We start from the raw sequence: 26,609 nt of genomic DNA, 5'->3' as shown, positions 1-26,609 counted from the left end.
TTTCAACAACATTTTCCAAAGCAGTGAATCAGTCATTCAAATGTTCTCTCTTACACCGCCAGGCGTATCATTCATTCAGTAAACCCACCGTCAGATTCAGCCGTTCTTCCACAGAGCCACGCAGTCATACAGCATACAAACAGGTCCATCTGCACAGCGCTTCGTGCCAACGGTGCTGCCCAGCGATGCCATCTGCCGGCGTTTCCTTCCAAAGCTATTGTATCCGTGTACATATTTATTTGGATTTTAAACTGTGTAAATGTACTCACCTCAACCACCATTTCGGGCAGTTCATTCCAATTGCGTACCACACTTCGCGCGAAGAAGTTGCCCCGTAATATCCCTTTTAATTTTCAAGCCTCTGATCGTAAGCCTTCGCCTCTTGTTTTTAGCATCTTGGTTTTACCCTGAGGAAGGACGATGTACCTTCACCCTGGTAATCTTCTCTACCCATGTCTGGTCACCCTGCAGTCTCCTGCGTTCCAGGGAATAAAGTCGGTCCACGCAACGTCTTCTCGTCACACAGACCCCAATTCCGGGCGCGTGTCCGCTTTTACGGTGGGAGGGCTTGGTTCTGCTTTCAGCCTTTCTTGGGTTATTGCTGAAGATGAGGGGTGATGTGGAATGTCTGCCATCCAATTAGCAGGAGGTTTTCTTGGTGAGGGACAATAGGGCTTTTGCTTCGGCGGGAGATGGAGAGGGGATGCTGGGGAGAACCGGTCGAGGCTTACGATCCAGTGGGAGACCTGTTTGTTGGAGATGGATTGAGAGCGACATTCGGAAGGTGGTGAGGGCGATCACGCTGAGCGAGGGGCCAGCGCGGGAGCGACAGTGAAGTTCAACTGGAGCTCCAAATTGTGCACATTAGACTGTTTAATTAGAATGGGTCTTTTTCTTTTGTTTATTCTTTACTAACCATTTAGTTACGTTAAGATTCAAAAATATAGTTCCTTTAATCGTATGCATTGTACTGTCTGTCATTTCATGGCCCAGTTCGTAACAGGGTCGCAAATCACACAGCAGCTACACAAACCGGGGTCTGGGCTGTGAAGGTCCGTCTCAACCTCACGAGTTTAGCGGGACTTGAGAGCGATTTCCCTAGACTTACACATCCAAGGAAACCAGGGTGTTTCAATTACAACTGCGCGCCCCCGTCTGTTTGAAGAAACTGCTACTGATGTTCTTTTTAAATATCTGGCCTCTGATGTTATACATACGCTGCAACGACAGCCATGTTCACGCGGGCATTTCAGTTACTGCGCGGCCGCGCACCCGCGCAGCTTAAAGGGAACAGTGGCCATGATCTTATTTTACTCGTTCAGGTTGCTTCTCAATCTCCCAGCCTATGCAACCCTCTTTGTACTTCAGACCCCCATGGTTTGTAGACATACCGGTAAATATTTTATGCACTTTTTTTTTGTTTATTAATGCGTTTCGTTTAACCAGTTGACCAAATCTGTAAAACGTATTTCACGTGCAGTCTCATCAACGTTGAATATAACTGCACATAACTTGGCATTTCTCTACTCAGGGCCCTGACTGATGAAGGCCATTGTACCAGGTGCCTTCTTCACCAACCTGTCAATCTTGGCTCTACTTTCAGCTAACTCTACACTTACACTCCTCGGTCCCTCTGATTTAGAACAATCCTCATCGGTCCTGTTATTCACGGAATGCCCTATTCTTGTTAGATCTCCCCAAATTCAAGCCCTTGCACCGCACCGTGATGTTATACATAATTAACATAGAGCATAGAACACACAGCTGAACAGCGTCTGACGCACCATTCGCCTCATGCAGTTGTCGCGACCCTCACCCTCCTACGTTGCAGTGAATTAAGTCTTAGGCTGGCCAACCTCCCCTTGTAATTCAGTCGCCGGAGTCCTTGCGGCATCCTCGTAAATCTTCTTTCCGCAATCTTTACAGTTTAATAGCGACACCCCCGCGACAGGACGAACAAAACGGAACATGATACTCCAGGTGGAGCCCCTCTGATAGAACGGCAACGTGATGTGCCAACTCCCAGACCCAATGACCGGACTGATGACGACCATCACGGCAGTACTGTTGAAAGCACCCCACCTGCGGCAACTGGCTTTGGTACGAACTCCTGAATCCACGTTGCTCTTATGGGAGTCACGGGCGAGCTGAAGGACGAAGTGTTGCAGTTTCACTGGGCGAAGTGACACTGACCGAGCCTGACCCGGGGCTCACGGCAGTGCCGGGCCGAACTTCAGGCTGGAGCAGGCGGTCGGGTGCGGTCGGCTGACGTGAATGCGGACAGTCCCAAGTTCACACGAAGACGCTCAGTTTGTTTCTGATCCCTTGCAGCAACTGCAGCTGCTTCTCTCCACCCGAGGTGAACTGGTTCCCCACCAGCCTGAAACAGATTGAAGAGAGCTATAGAGTCACAGATCCCTGAAACAGGCACTTCGTCCCAAGTTACTAGCGCCTAAAGTTACCCGAGATTGTCCTATTTGACCGTGATTGGTCTACATCAATCAGATTTCCTATCCATGCAGATATCCAAGTGTGTTTTTTTAATGTTATTACTTCTGCCCCAACCACCTGCTCCGGGACATACGGACCACACTCTGTGTGAGAACCCTACTCATCAGATCCCCTTTAAACCGTTCTTTTAAAGATGAGAATCTTTAACAGGGTCATTCCTAGTCCGGGAAAAAAGGTACCCTCTACAGCCCTCAACCGCGAGGAAGAGTCTGCGACAACCCAGCTCAAGACAGGATGTTATGCTGACGCTGTATATTGGGCCGCTTATCTGAAACGAAAAGCTGTGCTGGCGCTGGTGAGAGTCCAGAGGAGGTTCACCATAGTGATTGCGGGAACGAAAGAGTTAAGATGTGAGGAGCGTTTTGTGTCGCTCTGCTTATACTTGCTTGAGCTGTGATTAACGGAGGGAATTTAACTGAAACCTATCGAATATTGCAAGCCCAAGACAGAGTAGATGTGGAGAGCGTGTTCCCCACAGCGGGGGGAGTCTAGAACCAAAGGGCACGGCCGCAGAATACAAGGACGCCCCTTTCGAACAGAGTTAAGGGGGGATTTTCTTTAGCCAGAAGGTGGTGAATCTGTGGAACTCATAGCCTCAGATGGCTGTGGAGGACACGTCTTGGTGTCAGCAACTCCAGTTGAACTCTGTCTGTTTGTGTGTTTCCCCCTAGCTGTCACTGCGTGGCTTTGTATTTCCATGGGCTCCTGTCCCCGCTCCTGCTCTGCTCCTGCCCCTGTATTACGGAGTACTCCGTCTCTCACCTGTTTCGCATTATTACCTGTATTGCTTCCACTGTGTCTCATTGTGGTGCTCCACCTATCAACTGCCTCTCTGTATATTGCTCAGTGTATTTCAGTCCTGTGCTTTCACCTGTCTGTTGCCAGATTGTGCCAGTGAATCTTCCTGAGCCTTTCCAGCATTCGTACCTGTACTCTGTCCGTATGAATATCGACTCTGCCTGTTTCCCATTGTGGTTTTTGGATTTCTCTGGATGTTTTTGATCTTTGCCTGCACTTTGACGCCGCCTTTATTTGCACCTCGGAATTTGTTACTTCATTCATATCACTGTGTGCACAGTACTGAGTCTGAGATTGGATCTCTTTTCCAGCGTCTTGACACTTGGGTATATTTAAAGCAGAGGTTGAACGGTTCCTGATTATTAAGAGTGTCAAAGCTTACCGGAAGAAGATGGAAGAATGCGAGATGCTTAGTTATGCCTTCCTCTCGCTGCGAAAGGAGACATCTCATTTCCCCTTTGTCAGGGAGAGTGGGAGAGCTTGTGGCACGTCCAATTGTCGGGTGAGGTGTGTTTTGTACAACAGATCATGGTCTTTATCGGGGGCCTTGTCCTTACATGCTTGGTGGGTGCGGGGCGCTGAGGCAGTTTTTTTTTTGCGGAAGTCAGCGGGGAGGAGAGCCGGCTGGTGGCGTGGTGGCATCAGCGTCGGACTTCGGGACGAGAGGTCCCGGGTTCAAATCCAGCCAGCCGGCTCCCCTGCACGCTTCCCATCCGTGCTGGGTTACGAGCTGGTGATCCCTTTGGAAACTCACCCGGCGGAAGGCAATGGCGAACCACCGCTGTAACTTGCCTCGTACGCTGTTCCCCGCTACGTCACAGAGGCGTGGAGGGAAGTCGTCCGCTAACCGGAGAAACTCCGGATGTGACGTAACTTTCCTTTAAGTGGGGAGCCAATAAATCATCCACTACGTAACAGAGCGGGAGACTCGATGCACCGAATGGTTGAATTCTGCTCCCATGTCTTATGGTCTTGTCTGTGCCCGACATGACTTAGAAGGCGCTGTCCGTACCCCGCAGCCTACTTCTCTCGAGGGGGAGACAGCCACACAGTATCAAACTGAATAGAATTAGATCGTAGGGAGCAAGGGAGCTGCGTCTGACAGCCAATATCAGCTACGGGCACAGGTTGCCCACGAAACTGAAAGATATTTCAGCGAATTGCCGAGCAGCGCAAACACTCACTGGATGTTCTCCAGGCTATTTCGGTTCATGATCAGGCGCCGGATAGCGGGTATCGATCCATCCGTGAAGGCGTTTGAGCTCAGGTCCAAGGCCTTGAGGGAGGAGTTGAATTCGAGGACGGAGAGGAGATGTTCGGTGCAGGAGTCCGTGAGACCGACGGCCCTGAGTCTGAGGATCAGACAGAAAAATCAGCGACTCGGCGGCAGAGAGTTGGCCAGCCCGGGACTGGCAGGAGGCCGGGCCATACCGTTCTTGCCATAGCGGCCTGAGCGCGGTGTCCCTCTGGGGGGGGGCCTTGTTCCTAGTGGCGCAGTGACGGTGGGGGGGGGGGGCAGCATGGGAGTACTGAGGGTCTGGGCACCGTGGAACATGAAACACAACCCACCGGTGGCCGGAATACTCCAGCAAGGGGCGGCGACATACTGAGTGTGTGTGGGTAGAGACAGACAGTGGACGCCTCAGATCGACAGAGCTGAAAAACAGAGATATGGGCTGTCCAGGATAGGGTAGACTGTGGAACGTAATCTGGTGAAGGCAGTCTGGGAGCGGGCGGGGGCTAATTTCTGACCAATGATGCCGGAAGGAAAGATGGTGAACAAAGGACAACATAAAAGGCGTGAAATAGAGGCGTTGCGGGTGGGAACAAGACTGTGACAGCAACGTACGTGAAATGCAGCGCTGTGCCGTGTAACGTGGGTCAGGCAGCGTTGAGGAGGAGCCCGTTGGTGATTCCTCAGCCTCCCTGAGATAGTTCCCCTTGCATTTCCTCGGCAGCGTAGTTTGATGCACAAGACATCTCCCACAACTTCACAGGTTCCAGCACCTTGGAGAATCCACGCCCAGTGTGAGCTTGGATCTCCGACAACCTCACATCTCACAGTCCTTTACATTCCTCTGTTTGATGTCACACTCCAAGTTTCCTTCCTGTGCTCTATTCAACGTTCCGTTGTTGGTATATCTATCTCTCAGCTCTCTCTTCTCTCTCTCTCTCTCTCTCTCCCTCTCTCTCTCCATCCACATACCTTATACTTTATTCCCGTCTCTCCACTTCTACATCTCTTTGTCTCTCTCTCTTCCTCCATTTCTGTCTTTCCACCTCTCTCCTTATCTCACTCGATCTCTCTATCCATCTCTCATCTCAGTAGATCTCTTTGTCTATTCCTCCTTTTCTCACTTGATCTCTCCATCTGTCGCTCTTCCTCTCACTGGATCTCTCTATCCACCTCTACGTATCTCACTCGATCTCTCTAACCACCTCTTCGTATCTCGCTAGATCCCCCTATCCATCTCTCCTCATCTTATTCCATCTCTCTATCCATCCATCCTTTCTCACTCCACCACTCTATCCACCTCTCCTTGTCTCACGCGATCTTTCTATCCACCTTTCCGTATCTCACTAGATCCCTCCATCGACCTCTCCTCATCTCACTCCATCTCTCACTCTCCACCTCTCCTTATCTCCCGAGATCTCTCTCTCCATTCCTCCTCATATGACTATATCTCTCTATCCATCTCTCATAATCTCGCGAGATCTCTCAATCCACCTCTTCTCACTCACTAGATATCTGTGTCCATATCTTCTATGCCTCTGTCACAGCTCATCTCTCTCCAACTCTCCCCCCCCCCACACACACACACCCTCCCCATTTCCTCTCCATTTATCTCTATCCATAAATCACTCGCTTCCAATTATTATCATCCGCGCATCCAGTTATTATTGTCACAGTTTCTGGAAGTCTGCTGCTTACCGTAATCCCTGTAGTTTGCACTCCCGGACGTTCAGAGCTTGCCACAGTAAGCTCACCCCCGAGTCGCCCAGCCGATTGAAGCCGAGATCCAGCCTCAGCAGCGAGGTGTTCCTTCTGAGAGCGGAGGCGAGTTCCTTGACGCAAGAGAGCGTGAGACCATTGTTGTCAAGCCTGGGGATCCGGAAAACACAAAGGGGAGACAATGGGATTATATAGACATTATTTGCCAGCCTGGAGCTTCTGAGGAATCGCAGAAACGACGCAAGAATACAGAACAGTGCAGCACAGGAACAGGTTCTGTGGCAAATGAAACACCATCTAAATGTGGGTGATCCACATCCCAGTACGTGGCCCTTCACCATCCTTCTCCGTGCACTGCCACTTCACGCTTCCACTCCATAACTCATATCTACGGTGACGCACGGTCCTGCTCTGCTTTAATCTGCCCCACCGCTATCAGAAACAGTATCGCTTGCCAACTTTATGACGTTATCATTTCCTGTCAGAGTCACCTTACGTTCAAATACTCCTGCAACTAGAGTGCTGATTCTTGTTTTCGTTAATGAAAGTATATCTGTAGAAGTTTTATATGACTGTTGAGTAATTTCTAATACTTGGCACCTCACTTGCCCCTCTGTCCTAGGTAGTGTTAATCTAAGTGCGTTAGAGTATACATAGCGTTTTCAAATATAGTTGGTTTCATTTCTTAGTTCTATTGTAAATTTATCCAGATTGGTTTCGGATCAAAATACTATGCCGAAAGAATATGTTAATATGTGCACAGTGGAAGTGTTTATTTTCTTTGATTTTTGTTTTTGTATTGAGCTCTGTTTGGCAGATATTTTAAGCCTTGAACTAAATTGTGTAGTAAATTTTGACTTTATCGCACTATGATCTACTGCTTTCTTCTTCTGAATATTATATTGTTGTCGTTATTATTATTATCATCATCATCATCTATTTTTTTCTTAACTCCAGCTGGTAAAACCTGAGGCTCGGACTAATCCAGGCACACTCATTGGTCAATTGATAGGGATTTTCCGACCATTCCAGTGGAGTTTAGTCCTGTGGCTTTCTGAAGATCTACATAAATATTACTGAGTAGCCCTAATTGTTTAATGCTATGGTGTAGTGCCTATGGGATTACAGAAGTTGTAGATATTACTATCGGGACAATGTATACCTTGATCATCTTCCAAAGTCTTTCAATTTCCTCTTTCAATTCAGCATCTTTATGGAGTTTTTCCACTTACTTATTTTTCTAAGTTATGTGTGTTTGGAATCGCTGGATGGATTAAATAAGTTGTTCTTGCTTGTTCATCCGGTATTATTATATCCAGATGGTTTTTTACGATTGCGCCATCTGTAATAATTGATCGTCCATAATATAATTTGTGGTATTATAATCTTAAACCTGGGTCAGGCTTGTATTTTTTTAAAAAAAGGTGAGATTTCATTTATGAGTGTACATTTTCAAGCAAGCTTTTGATGAATGATGTTTGCGTTGATCAGATTGGGTGAAGGATCCTGTGATGTGTTGGATTGTTTCTGCATTATTTTTTTCTCGGCATTTTCTACATTTACAATCTTCAATTTGTTGGTCTTTGATCACGTATTTTTGATACTTTTTTTTGTTAACCACCTGGTCCTGTTTTGGCTCAAGGGGCCCTTCTGTTTCTGGGAAGAGGTGTCCAACTCTGAGCCAGGCGTTCGACCCTTCCTTGTCGACAACTCGTTTGCTCAGCTGGTGGGGATGTTCTCCATGGAGGGCCATGCTCTTTTATTGGTTAACTTTTTCTTCACAGGAGATAAATTCATTTTTCTGGGTTGTGCTCTCATTTACATTTAGTGGTATATAATTCTTATCGGAATTTCATACGCTTCCGTGACCCTTGTTTCCGTTGATGAAAGTGTACTCTTAGAAATTCCTTCGGGCCGTTGTTCCGGTAATTAGAGTCTGTTATTCCTTTCCGCTGCTGTCCCGCGTCGAGTTAATCTATGCGCATTCGAACGTACCTCATGTTAGCTGAAATTTGTCACTTCAGTCCTTATTTTCTTTGTATTTGTATTTACCCAGATTGGTTTAGGGCCAAGATATCATGCCAAAGGATCACGTTAATATGGGTGAAAGTGTTTATTACCATTGTTATACCTTTACCGCTGAGCTCTGTTTGGCAGATTTTCTTAAGCCTTGAAGTTAATTACATCACGCTGTGATCTATTTTCCTTGTTAATATCCCAGGTACTTATCAGTTTCATATTCACCCATCGATTGTATTGTATCCCGCTGCTTTGTTCTGCATTTTACTGGCTCCACCGCATCTTTGTTTATATTTATTATTATCCTTTCTTTCCTTCTCAATCTTTTTTATTAAGTTTCGAATTGATAAACGTAACAATAATGATGATACAAAGAGAACAGGATTACATTAATAACGGTTAATGTATACAGACACAGACTCCAAATAACATATGTAATTTAAGCCTCCAATCTCTTAATAACTGAACATGAAAAAGATGCAAAAAATTTTATACAAAGAAAAAGTCCCCCTACACTTAAAAAAACGAACAAACAAACAAACGCCGGGCTGGCATGTTTCATCGGTTAAAATCACTATTTGTCATTAACTCCACTCCTCTGTACACAAAGAAAAAGTTATTGAAAAGGATTCGGAAAAGGTCAGCTTACATCATATGAAAATGTTGAATAAATGGCCTCCAAGTTTCCTCACGTTTAACCGGAGGATCGATAGTACCACTCCTAATTCTTTCCAAGTTTAAACATGTTATAGTTTGGGAAAACCATTGAAATGTGGCAGTGGGATTAGAATCCTTCCTTTTAAATAAAATAGATCCAATTTTGATACAATTTAAGGTGGTTCATAGGACCCATATGTCCAAGGATAAGTTAGCTCATTTTTATTGCCATATAGTTCCTATCTGTGACAGATGTAATTCTGAGGTAGCTTCCTTGACATATAAGTTCTGGTCTTGCCCTCTTTCTGAAAAATACTGCAAAGTCATTTTTGATATTCTTTCAGTAGTTTATTTACTATGGGTTTATTTACAACCTCAACCTATTACTGCAATTTTTGGATTACCAGTGATGGGCTCAAATCATTTATCCCCTTCAGCTTGCCGTTTGGTTGCATTTGTTATATTAATAGCCAGAAGATCCATGTTTATTATTAGTAGTAGTAGCATGTAATATAACTATATAAATAGCTCTGGTTCGTTCAAGTTCAGTTATCAGTCAACCAGATATGAATACCAATCAATACCGCTAGCTGAAACAGCGTTGCACCGGGGCGAAGGTACAAGCTATCGCGCGAACCATCATACGCAGCACCAAACACATTTTCCGGAGCACATACAGGAAGTTTGTACACATAAAAATATATAAATGTAGCCCAAGTCTCTACAGTCATCCTGCAACCTCTGTTTGCTACAACTTGAGAACGGGGACAGGTACACAAGGACTGGACAAAAGGGGTCATTTCTCGGATTAATGCCAACAGTTTGAGCTGAGAACAATAGATGATAATAGCATGAAAAGAAGAAGTATCAGTGCCAGGATTAGAGTCCTTACAAAGACAGAGAGCGACTTTGCCAGAAAGGAGCCCTCAGTGATTGAAACAGCAGGCGTGACACTTTTCTAGACAATAGACAATAGATGCAGGAATAGGCCATTAAATCCCTCGAGCCAGCACCGCCATTCACTGTGATCATGGCTGATCATCCACAATCAGTACCCCGTTACTTCCTTCTCCCCATATCCCTTCGCTCCGCTACCTTTAAGAGCTCTATCTAACTCTCACTTGAAAGCATCCAGAGAATTGGCCTCCACTGCCTTCTGAGGCAGAGCATTCCGCAGATCCACCACTCTCTGGGTGAAAACATTTTTCCTCAAATCCGTTCTAAATGGCCTACCCCTTATTCTCAAACTGTGGCCTCGGGTTCTGGACTCACCCATCAGCGGGAACATGCTTCCTGCCTCCAGAGTGTCCAATCCCGTAATAATCTTATATGTTTCAATAAGATCCCCTCTCAGCCTTCTAAATTCCAGTGTATACAAGCCCAGTCGCTTTAATCTTTCAACATATTACTCCTGCCGTCCCGGGAATTAACCTCGTGAATCTACACTGCGCTCCCTCAAAAGCTAGAATGTCCTTCCTCAAATTTTTTTTTGTCATCGCCGAGGCAGATTCTCGCTAACGCCATCGTCCAACCGATTACAGATGCTGCCGATGCGTGTGTGAGGAATGAGCGAGCTGTTTTGGGGAAGAACAGAGGACGCGTCCACCAGATCTTAAAGCTGCGTAACATCATAGAGCAATGCACAGAGTAGCAGAGACTACTGTATACAATCTTCGTAGGCTTTCAAAAGCTGTTGATCGCATCCTCGGGGAGAGCCGCTAGCGAATTCTCAGATCTGTTCCAAACTTGCGCACTTCATCCCGACTTCCTATGCTAATGTCACCTGTACAGCTGGGGAAAGACCAACCTGAACGTTGAAGTGAAAACGGGAGTCAGGCAACGCTGTGCGATGCCGGCGATATCGTTTGGCCTGGATGATCGACTGATGTATGAGGCCGACAATGAAATGTCAGCAGAGAGGCATTAGGTGGACTCTGCTCTGTACTTCGGAAGGCCTCGACTTTGTGGATGCCCTTGAAGTTCTCCGCATGCGCACCGGCACGTGCGAGAGAAAACTCAGCGCCTGCGCACCGTTCGCGGACGGGCTGGACTCCGGATCAGTCAGAGAAGGACTGAGCTCATGACCTTTACTACGGACTCTCCTCCTTTCGTCAAGGCATTTGGCGTCGACCTAACCGGCAACTGCAGGTTCACAGGCCTGGGTAGCATCGTTCGGCAGGATAGTGACATCCAGTGAGGATCCGTCGAAGCTAGAAACGACTTCAGAACAACGAGCGAGGCACGGAGAACAACCAAGTACTGAGTCCACAACAAAGAGAGGCTGTACCAGAGCAGTCTTCTGCCCACACTCTCCTATGAGCCAGAATGCCGGCGCATGACAGACAGCGACCGTCCCAGGCTGCCGTCCTCCCACACCACGAGCCCCCGGAAGATCCCCCGTAACTTCCGGGCAAGTAGTATCTCCTTCAGCGTCATCAAGAGGACTTGACCGCAGTCATCATGAGGAAGCGCTGGGACGGATTGGGCACGTGATGAGCAGAGGGGCCCACTCCCTCGTCAAGACTAAGGAGCTGGTGATAGACCTGAGGAGAGCTAAGGTACCGGTGACCCCTGTTTCCATCCAGGGGGTCAGTGTGGACATGGTGGAGGATTACAAATACCTGGGGATACGAATTGACAACAAACTGGACTTGTCTAAGAACACTGAGGCTGTCTACAAGAAGGGTCAGAGCCGTCTCTATTTCCTGAGGAGACTGAGGTTCTTTAACATATGCCGGACGATGCTGAGGATGTTCTGCGAGTCTGTGCTGGCCAGTGCGATCATGTTTGCTGTTGTGTGCTGGGGCAGCAGGTTGAGGGTAGCAGACACCAACAGAATCAACAAACTCATTCGTAAGGCCAGTGAGGTTATGGGGATGGAACTGGACTCTCTGACGGTGGTATCTGAAAAGAGGATGCTGACCAAGTTGCATGCCATCTTGGTCAATGTTTCCCATCCACTACATAATGGCTGGGTGGGCACAGGAGTACATTCAACCAGAGACTCATTCCACCGAGATGCAGCACAGAGCGTCATAGGAAGTCATTCCTGCCTGTGGCCATCAAACTTTACAACTCCTCCCTTGGAGGGTCAGACACCTTGAGCCGAGAGGCTGGTCCTGGACATTTCATAATTTACTGGCATAAATTTACATATTACTATTTAACTATTTATGGTTCTAATACTATTTATTATTTTCTGGTGCAACTGTAACGAAACCAATTTCCCCCGGGATCAATAAAGTATGATTATGACTATGACGATGACGATGACTATGACTATGATGATCACTATGACGATGACTATGACGATGACTATGATGACGGCACTTCACCGGACCCCTGAAGAGGGAGGAAACGCCGGAGACCAAAAGGCAAATTGGCGCCATGCCGTAGAGGCAGGAATCCAGAAGCTGAGCCACACCTGGGACAGAATCGAGACGATGGCCAAGGACGGACGGGGACGGGGGACTGCCGCCTGAAACGGGCAGCGGCGTCACGGTCAGTCAGTAAGTAAGCCCAAGTCGCTGCGTCCAAGAACGACCCCGCTACAGTCGGTTGACGGACGCAGTCCAGCTTGTCTTCCACCCAGTGAACACTGGAGGGCAGCACAGACTGACACCGGAAGAGCCGGCGCACCGCTCCGCCTCCGTCATCATCTGTCCTGGCGGCAGCAGTGGGCGACACGTGGTACAAGTCAGCACTAGAACTGTGGCCGCGCCGCTCCCCTGCTCTCTGTCCCCAGGCCCCCCGAATAAACAAGTGAACCGACTTGCAGCATTCCACATTACCCATGTCCAATAGGTTCCTATGGCCACAAGAGGAAAAAAAAAGAGGACAGTCACTGCATACTGCTCTCACACACCGGCACCGCCGTGGCAGCAAAACCGTCAATATCGGTAATAATTGAAAACATCAGCTGCAGGGACCTTGACGTCAGTCCCAGGGGTTGTGGAATCAGTTCAGCGTGGCGGCGTGTGAAGTCGTCCAGGTCGGTACAGGAGCCAGGATGCTTGAGGGGTAGTAGGTTCTCCTGAACCTGGTGGCGTGGGACCTACGGGTCTTGTTCCTCGCTCCAGACGGCAGCAGCGAGGAAAAGGGCGCGGTGGGCGTCCTCGACATTGGCACCCTGCCAGAAACACTCTGACTGTCAGCCCAATCTCATCCTTTAATTCAAAACTATGCTGCCGTTCTCACGCCACCGAACGACGCCATAGGGTCCAGTCTCAGTCGCCCAATGGGAACAAACACAAATCCCCGTCAACACAAACCGGCCTCAGCATTGGGGGCGACGCTTTAAAACAGAGTTGGTTTCGCCAGAGAGTGGTAAATCTGTGGAATTCTCTGACACAGACTGCGGTGGAGGCCAAGTACGGGAGTATACTTAAGGCGGAAGCTTATCGTTTCCTGATCGGTTAGGGCATCAAAGGATACGGCGAGAAGGCAGATGTACTGGGGGGAGGTGGGGGATCCGGGATCGGCCATGTTGGAATGGCGAAGCAGACCGGATGGGCCGAATGGCCTCATTCTCCCTCTCTGTCTGATGGTCTTATGGTGCTACCTACCCCTGTTCCTGAAGTTGACATTGCGGCTTCCTCAGCGCCGAACCCAATCGTTCCACTCCCGAGTCGCCCAGATGATTGAAACCCAGTTCCAGCTCGGTCAGTGAGTCACTCGCAGTCAGTGTGGAGACCAGATCCTCGGCGCACGCCGCGGTGAGACCGACAGCCCAGAGCCTGTCAACCAGAGAGCAGCGAAGGAGTAAGGTCACGGGAGGGGCGAGCGGGAATAAGAGGGCTCAGTTCACCGACATCGCCTGTAATTGTCGATGTCAATTACGAAGGTCGATGACACTGTTTTATGGATGTGCACGTAGTAAACAGATCTACGACATACTCTGTGATGGAGTAACCGATGCCCCGTTCTACGTGTTAAATGGGGACCTCGCTCTGCGTCTGGTTAAATAGCTGAATTCAGGTCCACAGCATGCATCACCTAATAACGGTGACCGTGGGGGAGGTGAGAATGTTGCAATCTAGAGCAAAGTAAAAATAAGAAGAACACACACAGGCACACCCCCCCCCCCACACACACACACAGGCACACACATACACACACACACAGGCACACCCCCCCCCCCCCCCACACACACACACACACACACACAGGCACACACATACGCACGCACTCACACTCACTAGACAGACACACACACACACACACACACACACACACACACACACAGGGACACACAAACACACGCACTCACACTCACCAGACAGACAGACAGACAGACAGACACACACACACATACAGACACACACACACACACACACACACACACACACACACACACACACACACACACAGGCACACACAAACACACGCACTCACACTCACCAGACAGACAGACAGACAGACAGACAGACACACACACACACACACACACACACACACACACACACACTCGCGCGCACAAATACACACACAAAGCTGGAGGAACTCGGAAGGTCAGAGTGGAGAGGAATGAAGAATCGAATTTCCGACCTGGAAAGGAAGGGGCGAAAACAGAATAAGAAGGTAGGGGAGGGAAGGATTACAACCTAGAAGGTTATGTGTGAAGACAGGTGATGGGGAAGGAAGGTGGGCTGTGGGGGGGGGGGTTAAGAAATGAGAAGTTTGGAGCTAATAGATGGAAAAGGATAAGGATGGGGAAGAATGAATCTAAGAGGAGAGCAGAGTGGAGCATGGGGGGAGGAGGGGCGCCAGGGAGGGGAAACAGGGAACTTAGGAGACGAGATTGGGTAAGGGAGAGGCCAGAATGGGGAATGGAATAAAGAGAGGGGGGGCGAGGGAGGGAGGATCAGTTATTCTAGCATCTTCTGAATCTCTCTAGTGTTTACAAAGTACAAACCATCTGGTAGTGGAACTCATCGCGTCGGGCAGAATTAATGTGAGTGTTGGGGAGGGAGGTGCTAGTGGGGAAGAGTAGGGGAAGGTGAACAATGGACGTTTCTGGTCGAGACTATTTGTCTAGACAAGTGTTTCCTACCTTTTTAATGCCGTGAACGAGTACCATAAAGCAAGGGGTCCGTAGACCCAGGCTGGAAGGCCCTGGTCTAGACGGAATGATGGTAGGGAGATAGTACAGTACAAAGGGGGTGGGGAAAACAGCTAGCAGGTGGATCCTGTTGAAGAGGAGGGGGACTGTAATAGGCAGATGAAGGAGGGAGTAAAGAGTGGAAGTTTCATGTAAATCGTTCCCGCCTCTCTCCCCTTTCTCTTTCTTCTTGATCCACCCAGTTCCTCTCAACCTCATCCCAGTCGACGTGACCCATTTTGCTTCTGACCATTGCTTGGAGTCTCTTCCGGTTGCGCCCGCCTCCCACTGTTCCCATCTGCTCTTGAAACCTGCCTTATTTGGTTCCATGGTCCGTCTTCTCTGAACACAATAAACTGTCCACCGTCTTGTCTTGCCCCTACCTATCACCTCTGTCGCCATCTATCCTTCCCTCGTCGTCACCTATCCACACCTCGATCCTTCTATCGACCGCCAGCCGTTACCGGACCCCTTCTACCTCAATTCGTTACGCTGGCGAACTCCTATCCGATCTCCCAGTCCAGATAAAAAGTTTTGACCTTTCATGTCCTTCCATAGATCCTGCCTGACAGAAGAGTTTTGACAGCTATCTATCTATCTATCTATCTACTTATCCGTCTATCTATTGAATCTATCTATCCATTTTTCTATGTCTATCTTTCCATCTATCTATCTATCTGTCTGCCTGCCTGTCTATCTATCCATCTATCATTCTGTCTGACCTATCTGTATACTATCTGTCCATCTATCTGTCTGTCTGTCTATCTATCTCTCTATCTCTATACCTATCTATCTGTCTGTCTATCTATCTATCTATCTATCTATCTATCTATCTATCTATCTATCTATCTATCTATCTATCTATCTATCTATCTATTTATTTATTTATCTAATCTATCTGTCCATCTATTTGTCTAGCTATCTGTCTGTCTGTCTGTCTATCTATCTATCTATCTATCTATCTATCTATCTATCTATCTATCTATCTATCTATCTATCTATCTATCTATCTATCTATCTATCTATTTATCTATCTATCTATCTATCTATCTATCTATCTATCTATCTATCTATCTATCCAACCATCCATCCGTCTATTTGTCTGTCTATCTATCTATCTATCTGTCTATCTATCTATCTATCCATCCATCTATTTATTTGTTTGTCTATCTATCTATCTATCTATCTATCTATCTATTTATCTAACTATTTATATAATCTATCTTTCCATCTATCTGTCTATCTATCTTTCTTTATCTCTATTTATCTGTCGATCTAGCTAACTAGCTAGCTAGCCAGCTATCTATCTGTCTATATATTTATCTGCCTGTCTGTCTATTTAGGATTTATTCGCTTTCATAAAGCGACCCAGAGTCACCTTACAGTTTTACAATCAATGGTTACTGCACACTAGACGTACTGGGGACGTTTTGCATCTCGGCACCACGGTGAGGATGTGATTAATCAGGGAAGAACGCTTCGTGAGGGCACTGCCTGGATTGGAAGGCTTGGGTTATAGCAAGATGGCCTTTCAGTGTGGGATGTTCGCTCCTTTGGAGGGCAGGAGAATGAGAGAAGGCCATGTAGAAATTTAAACAATCATGAGGGTTACTGAGAGGCCAGGTGGCTTTCTATAGTGTGGAGGAGACTATAATTAGAGAGCATTGTTTTTAGATGAGAGGGAAGTATTTAAAGAAGTGTACGGAAAGGGAAGTTAAAACAAAAATGGGCAAAACAGAGGCAACTGGGACCATTTTAGACAGACAATGTGATCTGAAATGGGGAGTCGACCGAGTGGCCCTTTGAAGAATTGCACAACCCAATGATCTTGTGCTGCAATGGCGCCCTTGGGAATTTGTCACAGATATGCTGGATAATTTATTGAGATATCGGGCTAAGTATTTTGGTCTAGGTCCGTGTTTCCTGCTCTGTACCCGTACCTGCCGACCAGGATCGGAGGATTGAGTTCAAGAGCGGCGAGGTGACGTGCACCTATATAAACCCCTGGGTAGACCTCACTTGGAGCACTGTGATCTGTTCTGGTCTCCTCATGATAGGAAGGATGTGAAAGCATCAGAGAGGGGTGCACAGTAGCCTTATCAGGAAGCTACCTGCGTTTGGGGAATACGTCCAGGAGGATAGATTGAGCGAGCTCGGATTTTTCTCTCTGGAGCGAAGGAAGATGAGAGGTGACTTGATGGAGATGTACAGAATGATAAGAGCGACATCCAGTCGATAGCCAGAGATTGTTTCCAAGGGCGGAAATGCTTAATACGATGGGGTCATAATTGTAAGTGATTGGAGGAAAGCACAGGGGGGTTGTTTTTTTGAACATAGAAAATGGTGAGTGCATGAAACGCTCTTCCAGGTTTGGAAACACGGGGAGATGCATTCGAGGTGTAATACCCTGGTTAAGGTTTATACTGTTATGCTGTAGCTAATTAATTGTAGCAACTTCTGCAAAAGCAGTGAGTCCTGCTGGTAGAATGGTTCGCTTCAATTGAAGATTAGGGGCTATGAAGTTTAACTTAGGAATGCTGGGTTAGCCAATCAGGATGGTGGAATTAGGAGAAGGTTCTCGAGAGAGCTGGGCGAGAGAGATTTGGGACGGGCACGAATGGGGCTCGTGGTCTTTTTTTTTGGCAGGAACTGCGCAGAGGGCAGGACGGAAAATGGCTGAAGATGCAGCGGGGAGGTAGCGTCCCCGCTGCACCAAGTGCTTTCTGCAGATGAACGGCTCCAAGGGGAGAGGGTCAATGCTCCCGACAGGGATCCGTTTGATCGAGATGGACTTCGAGGGACGTTCGGGATGTAGTTTGTGCTTTCGCGCAGACTGGAGGTCCAGTGCGTGAGTAAAACGTCATCTTTAGGATGAGCTCCAACTTCATGTGCACATTTGGACAGGGTTAACTGTAATAGGTCATTTAATTTTTTTTTTCTTTTAGTTTTCTTACTAACTGTTCGATAAATCTGAAATTCGTAAAAAAATTCTTTATAAATTTATGCGGTGCACCATCCTACCGAACAGCGAGGAATCTTTAATCAGATTCTGTTTGGTTGAACCCCAAATCATGTCGATTCTAGACATATTCTTTATGAAAGGTGGCCTTCTCACCTCTGAGCCCCGTGGCTGATAGCAGAACAACTAACGAGCTAATCCACTTTTCCCTATCGACATACTGGGCGTGTACACATCTGGCTTGTGGCAAGCAGGCTACAGACAAGCACAATTCTGAACTCACATTTCAAATGAACGCGAATATCCCAGGATCAGAGCATGCTTTGGCTGACCGGTCGGAGACTGTTGAATCAAAAGATCGGCGCCCGTCTCCGCCAGTCTGGTGCTTACCCCAGTTTCTGTATTTTGCAGTTCGGCCCCCTCAGAGCCGCAGCTACCAGTTTAATTCCCGAATCTCTCAGGTCATTTGATCCGAGGTTCAGAGTCTTCAGCGACCGGTTGGCACTGAGAGCAGAGGAGATATCCTGGGCAGAAGCAGACGTGAGGCAATTGAAACTTAACCTGGAGAAGGGCGGTTGGGAGGAGGAGGAATACGCGAGAAGTGAGTGTCATTGCGCGCGGTAGCGTCGAATGCCGACAATGACGTCAGAGCACAACGTAGTGAACGCAGTCTGTTATTTCACCCCTCCCAGCTCCGTCACATGCTGTTCCTGCAGTTTGTGATGTCCCTGATTCCCTCGGCTTCCCAATATTCACTCAGTGGCCACTATATTTGCTGCACCTGGAAAACTGCCCGTTAATACAAATATCGACTCGGTCAGTCACCTATCCGGCCAACCATGTTCAGACCAAACAGCAGAATCGGGATGAAATGTGATCCAGGTGTCTTTGATCGTCGAATAACTATTGAGGCCCGATGGGGTGGAGTGGGAATCTCGGAAACTGCTGATCCCCTCGTACTTTCAAGAATTTACAGTAAAAAAAATAAAACACACACACACACACACACACACAAATCCAGTAACCAGCGCTTCTAGGGCGGAAACGCCATGTTAATGAGGGAGGTCACAGGAGAACAGCCGGACCGGTTCAAGGTAAGGGAACAGGAAGGCGACAGTAACACAAATACCACAATGGTGTACAGAACAGCATCTCTGGATGCACAACACCTTGAGGTGGATGGGCGGCATCAGCAGAAGACCACGAACATACACTCGGTGGCCACTTTCTTCAGTACAGGGGACTCTTAGTAAAATGGCGGCCGAGTGCATATCTCTTGACAGTGCTACCAAATGGCTAACACAAAATAATCTGCAGATGCTGGGACCAAAGCAACACCCACAACACGCTGCAGGAACTCAGCAGGTCGGGCAGATTCCGTGGAAACGATTGGTCGACGTTTCGGGCCGTAACCTTTCGTCAGGACTGAAGAGGGAAGGGGCAGAGGCCCTATAAAGAAGGTGGGGGAGGGTGGGAAGGAGAAGGCTGGTAGGTTCCAGATGAAAAACCAGTAAGAAGAAAGATAACGGGGTGGGGGGAGGGAGCAGGGAGGGGATAGGTAGGAAAGATGAAGAAGGAATAGGGGAAAACACAATGGGTAGTAGAAGGAGGCGGAACATTGAGGGAGGTGATGGACAGCTGGGAGAGGGGGCAGAGTGAAATAGGGATAGAGGAAGGGAGGGGGAGGGAATTACCGGAAGTTGGAGAATTCTATGTTCATACCAAGGGGATGGAGACGACCTAGATGGCATATGAGATGTTGCTCCTCGAACTTGAGTTTAGCTTCATCATGGCAGTAGAAGAGGTCAAGTATGGACATATTTGAATGGGAATGGGAAGCGGAGTTGAAGTGGGTGGCTACCGGGAGATCCTGTCTGCTGTGGTGGACGGAGCGGAGGTGTTCGACGAAGCGGTCCCCCAACCTGCGTCGGGTTTCACTGACGTAGAGGAAGCCGCAGCTGGAGCACCGGATGCAATAGATGATCCCAACAGATTCACAAGTGAAGTGTGGCCTCACCTGGAAGGACTGTTTGGGGTCCTGAATGGTGGCAAGAGAGGAGGTGTAGGGACAGGTGTAGCACTTACGCTTACAGGGATAAGTGCCGGGTGGGAGATCCGTGGGGAGGGACGTGCGGATGGCTGCAAGAGAATGAACTCTAAATATACTCTCAGTACTGGAATATCTTTTCATCGCTTTCCCGAGCCTCCGTCTCCTTTATTGTGAACACGAACCGCACCAGACCGAGAGGCACAAAGGACTACAGATACCGGGGGGACTCAGGCGGAGAAAAGAGATCTGAATCGAAATGCGCTTGAAGGTTCTGTGCCTGTCCGCGCTAGAGTACAGACGGATGAGCGGGGATCTCATTTAAAGCTATCGAATATTGAAAGGCCGAGATATGGTGGGCGTGGAGTGGATGCTCCGTATAGCGGGCGAGTCTAGGACCAGAGGGCACAGCCTCAGAATACAAAGCTAGTCACCTCAGAAGAGCGGCGAGGAGGAATTATTTTAGCTATAGGGTGATGATTCTGTGGAGCTCATGGCCACAGATGACTGTGTAGGCCAAGTCCTTGGTTATATTTAACGCGGAGGTTGATAAATTCTTGATGATAAAAGCGCTAGAGGTCATGAGGAGAAGCGGGGAGAATGGAGTTGAGTGGGATGAAAAGATCAGCCATGATGGAATGGTGGAGAACACTCGATGGACCAAGTGGCCTAATTCTGCTCCCATGGAGTAAATCCTCTCCTAGTGTTTGAACCCCAAATGTCGGCAATTCGTTTTCCTTTCACAGATGCTGCTCGACCCGGGATGGCCTCAAAGTGAAAATTAAAGTTACTATCAAAGTACGGATCTGGTTCCATATGCTGCTCGACATTCATTGTAAAATAAATAAATGCAATATAATTTCTGAAAAAAAATTATACATAAGCAAAGACTGACGAGCAACCAAAATGCAAGAGGAGAGAGATTTTGCAAATGTAGAAAACAACTTATACTGAGAACACGAGGTGCAGAGTTCTGGGAAGTGAGTCTATAGGCCAGCGTGACGTTATCCACGTCTGTTCCGGAGCCTCAGGATTGTCGGGTCATAACTGCTCCCGACCCTGGCGGTATGAGACCCTATGGTGCAGCCCCAAAGGGGTGTTAAGTCTGTTTGGGCAAGAATTCAGCATGGGCGATAGGGTTCCGTGACTATAATAACGATTTCTTCTGGGTGAAAAAAGATCATTCCTTCCCCTCCCCTCTTCTTCTAGTCCCCACTCTGGCCCTTTACCTCTTCTTACCTGACTATCACTTCCCTCCTCCTTCTCCTCCACTGTTCTCTCCTATCAGATTCCATCCTCTCCTTCCCTTTGCCTTTCCTACTCACCTGGCTTCACCTATCACCTTCTAGCTGTCCCCCTTCCTTTCTATTCTGTCGTCTCCCTCCTTCCTTTTCAGTCCTAAAAAAAGGGGGTCTCGTCCGGAAAGGTCGACTGTTTATTCCTTTCCATCGATACTACCTGACCCGCTGAGTTCCTCCGGTATTTGGCCGGTGTTGCTTTGGATTTCCAGCGTCTGCAGAATTTCCCGTCTCTCTGGTACCCAGTAATCTAAGGCACAATTAGTCACGACCTCGAACTTATCCCAGTTTCTGTATTTTGCATTCCGGGTGACTGAGGGTCGCCCTCAGAAGTTTTCTCACCCCAGAATCTCCAAGTTTATTGTAGCCAAGCTCCAGCTCGGTCAGAGAGCGGATGGTGCTGACGACGGTTACGAGGTCCCCGGAGGAGGACGCTGTCAAACTATTGTTATCCAGCCTGGAAAAATAAAATCCATGAACGAGAGGTAGGATGGGAGAGGACGCACCAAGAAAACAACAGCAATAAAAGGTTCAGTGTTAGTCCCCCAGAGTGTGCTTATTGTTCAGTCAATGACTCCGGTGAAATACAGCGCCAGGTATTAGAATAACACGTTGCAATTACTTGCAGCGGCCACTAGGAGGTGCATCTGCACCTGCTCATGAATGCCCATTCACAGAGAGAGGCGGAAAAAGAGGGAGCGAAAGAGAGCGAGAATGGAGAGAGACGGACAGAGAGAAAGAGAAAGAGGGGGAGAGACTGAAAGAGAGAAGGGAAGAATGAGAGAGAGAGAGAAAGATAGAGAGAACGACAGAGAGAGAGAGAGAGAGAGAGAGAGAGAGAGAGAAGAGAGAGAGAGAGAGAGAGAGAGAGAGAGAGAGAGAGAGACTGGTGTGCGGTGTCTCAGCACAGAGAGTCCCTGTGCTCAGAGCCGCCAGTAGCTTGCGTCCCCACCTCTGGGCGATGAATGCATCTCCCTGCCAAATAGTTCTTCCCCTGGTCTGGCTGGGCAGCACCTGTGCCATCGCAGCGGCTGCCCACCACATACGGCAGGGCCGTGCCTGGTGCGCTGCGCGCGGGCTGAGCGCCTGTTTGTGACTTGTGCGGCGTTGGCAGCGGTGTGGGGAATGGTCGTGCTGGCCTGCCTCTCCGCCTAACCTGACCTCCGCCCACCCTCCCAGCCCGACTGTCAGAGTATGTGCTGGCTTTGGAACTGAATGATTGGTAATCCCGTCTCCCCTATTGTGAGAGGTCGCGCTTGTTCGCTGAGATGTAAGTGACATTGGCCCTGGCAGTCTGAACCGCCACTCTGTGTTCCCTTATCAAAACATCCTTTCCTCTCCCATGGGCTGTGGCTCTAGACTTGCACTAATACCAAGGGCCAGTTTGCTACTCTGCGCGGTTTAAGTACGCTTTGTCTTTTTCCACTCACTGTGATGCAGCGGCACACAAGGAGATAATTTTATAAGTTAGGTTGATTAAGGCAGTAAACAAAATCTGAAATAATTACATAAATGGGAGGGACGATCTCAGGTCGATTCCGAGATAGCGGCGAGTGCTCATGCCGCCGATCGATGGCGCGGTGAATGGATTGGACCTACTACGCGCAGTGGACTCTCTCTCTCTCTTTGGGCGCGGGCTATCGATTGCTCATGCCTTTCGGCGCGGCAGGCCCGGGTCGCCACTCCTGCGCGGTCAGTCGCCCCGGTGCGGGTTGTCAAAACTGGGCAGAATAAAAGCTCGGCACCACCTGGGGTAGGCTCAATCTGCGATCCAGTGCTCTATGGGTTTGTAACAGATAATTCAATCGTTACCTTAGCTCCTGGCATTTCTGTAGCCCCGGGCCCAGCTGCTGGAACCCTTCGCACAGGATGTGGCAGTTCTGCAGGTCGAGGCGCTTTATCACGCCGCAGAAAGCAATGACATGAGACACGACGGCGCAGTCATTCGGAGTCAGCTTCAGGTAACTAAACGAAAGAGTTACCACGGATCCCATTGTGGCCTGAACCAGTTCACAATTCTGAGACTCAAACAGGTAGTGCATTGCGTTCAGGAGGCCTCTGTTGCCGGAGTCCCCCTTTGCCTTTTCGATCTGACGCGCAATCTTCTCTTCCACCCAGCCAGTCACCTGCAACGTTGTCTGACGAGGCAGCGTGCCCAGAACCTCCTCAAGTGGTTCCGCCGACCCCGGGAAGGTGAAGCCGGCGACAAATCGGAGAAATATCTCGAATCGGCCGTCTGTCGTTTTGTCCGCTTCAGCGAGGTGCTCCAGTGCATCTTTAGGGCCGGGAGTCAGAAATTGTCCGAGCGCGGCGACAAACTCCTGGACGGTGAGGTGCGGGAATGTGTAAACCACGCTCTGGGCGGAATCCTGTCTCTCCAGAAGCTCCCCCAGGAACCCGGACAGGAACTGGGAATTCCGCAGGTTGTAGCTGATCAAATCTCCATCTGTAAACACGATCTTCTGCTCGAGCACTCCCGTGAAGGCCATCTGGCCAACCCTGAGTAACACATCGCGGGGGCTCTCAATCTCACGGCCGTGGTTTTTCAGGATGTTGCTGATATAGTAGGAATATACTTGGGTGACGGTCCTGGGAACTCGATGCAAGTCCCTGCCGCTTTGCATGAAGAAGGGGCCCAGTGCCAGAGCGAGGATACAGCAGTAGGAGGGGTTGTAGCTCATGGTGTACAGGATCTCGTTCTCCCGCACGTGTTTGAAAACAGCAGCCGCCACCGTCTGATCTTCAAAACACCTGTGGAAGTATTCCTCCCGTTCCTTACCCTCAAATCCCAGGATTTCGGCCCAGACACTGATGTCTGCCTTTTCCAACAAATACAACGCAGTGGGGCGGGTGGTCACCAGCACGGAGCACCCTGGGAGCAGCTTGTGCTGGATTAAATTGTACACAATGTCCGACACCTTGCACCGGAATTCGGGATCTGTGCATTTGCGCTGAGGATCTGTGTCTCTCCGACCGTCGGCAAAATCGATTCTGTCCTTAAATTCATCCAGACCATCAAATATAAACAACAGTTTCTCTGGGTCCTTCCACAGCTCACCGAGAACATTCGTCAAGTAGGGATAGAAAATGAGTACCAGGTTCCACAGGTTTATGGTGCAATTGATCGTGTTTAAATCTCGGAACCTGAATCTGAAGACAAACTGGAATTGTTGGTACATTTTCTCCGTGGCCCAGTCATTAACGATCTTCTGTACCATTGTCGTTTTCCCGATCCCCGGCACTCCGGCCACTGCTGCCGAACACCCGGTTTGGGATTTAGTCCGGGAAAAGCTGCTCTGGAATAGCTGGTCCGTTCGGATTTTCTCCAGCTCCGTCCGGAGGTGCTCCTCTCTCCACTCCTCGTGGTCCCGGCCTCTTGCCAGCAGCTCGTGCTCCACCAGCCTCCGGTCGCGGACGGTGAAGATGATCGTCAGTTCGACGTATCGATCGATCAGCTGGAAAGCGCCGGCTGCCGCGCTCTTCAACACGGTGCTCACTCTCAGGGTGCCAGTCTGCGCCAGCAGTGTGTCCTTGTGTTTCTATTGAACGTCTTTGGAGAGAAACCACACAAAATATATGTACGTTCACACAGACAGACAGACAGAACACACACACACACACACACACACACACACACACATATATATATATATATGTATGTATGCATGTAGAAAGGTATATAAGTATGCAGGTATATGTATATACATAGATATAGCTCTATATACAGATTCACTAGAATGATTCCGGGAATGAAAGGGTTAACATATGAGGAACGTTTGTCCATTCTTGGATTGTATTCATTGGAGTTTAGAAGAATGAGGGGAGACTTTATAAAAACATTTCAAATATTGAAAGGCATGGACAGAGGGATGTGGCAAAGTTGTTTCCCATGATGGGAGAGTCCAGTACGAGAGGGCATGACTGAAGGATTGAAGGGCGCCCATTCAGTACAGAAATGCGAAGAATTTTTTTTTTTGTCAGAGGGTGGTGAATCTATGGAATTTGTTGCCACGGGCGGCAGTGGAGGCCAAGTCATTGGGTGTATTTAAGGCAGAGATTGATAGGTATCTGAGTAACCAGGGCATCAAAGGTTATGGTGAGAAGGCGGGGGAGTGGGACTAAATGGGAGAATGGATCAGCTCATGATAAAATGGCGGAGCAGACTCGATGGGCCGAATGGCCGACTTCTGCTCCTTTGTCTTATGGTTTTATATACTGTATCTATAGATACATAAAGTTACATTAGATAAATAAAAATCGCAGTCAGCAAGATTAGTGAGACAGAGTGCGTGGGTTCATTGTCCCGTTTAGATATCTAATGGCAAAAGGGAAGAATCTGTTCCTAAAGCGCTGAGCGTGTGTCTGAATGTTGACCGCGCGTCCCAACACACACAGCTTCCGGAACGTCTACCAAGAGGTAGAGGGAAGGGACGCAGTGGGCAGATGTGCAGGACTATAATGGGAACGCACACCCTTAATGGCAGGACCTCGAACAGAGTTGATCTACAGAAGGACACTGGAGTCTTGGCTACCTGAAAATGGCCTGACGTGCCGATGGCGATGGTAAGGAAACCCTATGACATTCTTCCCTTCGATAGTAGAGATGTCACCTTGCAGCTTAATAGAACACTACACTGGCTGCATCGGGAAGTTACATTTGATTCTGATCGCCCCATAACTAGACGGAAGTGTTCGCCTCATAATTCCGTCAGGGGTGTGATCGGGGCGCGATTGCGTAAGTGAGCGGACGTCAGCCAGGTAGTATAGCGAGAAGAGTTTAAAAGCGAGAAGAGTTTAAAATGAGACGGTTATTCCTTCAGCGGTTTGATCGGGGCACGACTGCGCAAGCGCGTGAACGTCAGCAAGGTAGAACAGCGAGACGAGTTTGAAAGGAGACAGCTTTATAGAGCGGGCGTCCGAGGAGCGGGCGACGGAATAGAGGTAGACAGAGTAGGGAGGCTTTGGCTCAATGGGGCTTCGGCGACAACGGGTCGAGGCGAGGAAGGTTGCCTGTGTAGGAAGCAGACAGGAAGTATGTATGTGAGGCCAGTGTTCTGTGCTGGGTATCAGCTGTAGGAAGTGCTGGAGATTCCCAGCCTCCCGGACGGCCACATCTGCGCCAGCTGCGTAGAGCTGCAGCTCCTTAGGGACCGTGTTACGGAACTCCAGATGCAGCTCGATAACCTTAGTCTGTTCAGGGAAAGTGATAAGGTGATAAAGATGAGCTACAGGTAAGTAGTCACATCGGGGCCTCGGGAGACATGAAG

General features: G+C 48.6%; 1 protein-coding gene across 1 annotated transcript in view; it reads right to left on the bottom strand.

Moving 5' to 3' along the window:
• Window positions 1-2,292: 2,292 nt before the first annotated feature.
• The window catches only part of LOC140208067 (NACHT, LRR and PYD domains-containing protein 3-like), a 45,031-nt gene continuing 20,714 nt past the window's right edge, over window positions 2,293-26,609 (bottom strand). The window contains exons 8-16 of the mRNA XM_072276591.1: window positions 23,155-24,881; window positions 21,685-21,799; window positions 18,388-18,521; window positions 13,504-13,674; window positions 12,363-12,746; window positions 10,746-10,820; window positions 6,242-6,412; window positions 4,494-4,661; window positions 2,293-2,380 (exon numbers count right to left, since the gene is read on the bottom strand). Coding sequence (XP_072132692.1) covers window positions 2,293-2,380; window positions 4,494-4,661; window positions 6,242-6,412; window positions 10,746-10,820; window positions 12,363-12,746; window positions 13,504-13,674; window positions 18,388-18,521; window positions 21,685-21,799; window positions 23,155-24,881 — 3,033 coding nt within the window. The remainder of the gene's footprint in view (window positions 2,381-4,493; window positions 4,662-6,241; window positions 6,413-10,745; window positions 10,821-12,362; window positions 12,747-13,503; window positions 13,675-18,387; window positions 18,522-21,684; window positions 21,800-23,154; window positions 24,882-26,609) is intronic.

This window comes from Mobula birostris, chromosome 13 (genome assembly GCF_030028105.1).
Source record: "Mobula birostris isolate sMobBir1 chromosome 13, sMobBir1.hap1, whole genome shotgun sequence".
In the NCBI taxonomy this organism is placed as follows: Eukaryota; Metazoa; Chordata; class Chondrichthyes; order Myliobatiformes; family Myliobatidae; genus Mobula; species Mobula birostris.
This window is presented reverse-complemented; position numbering and strand designations above follow the sequence as displayed.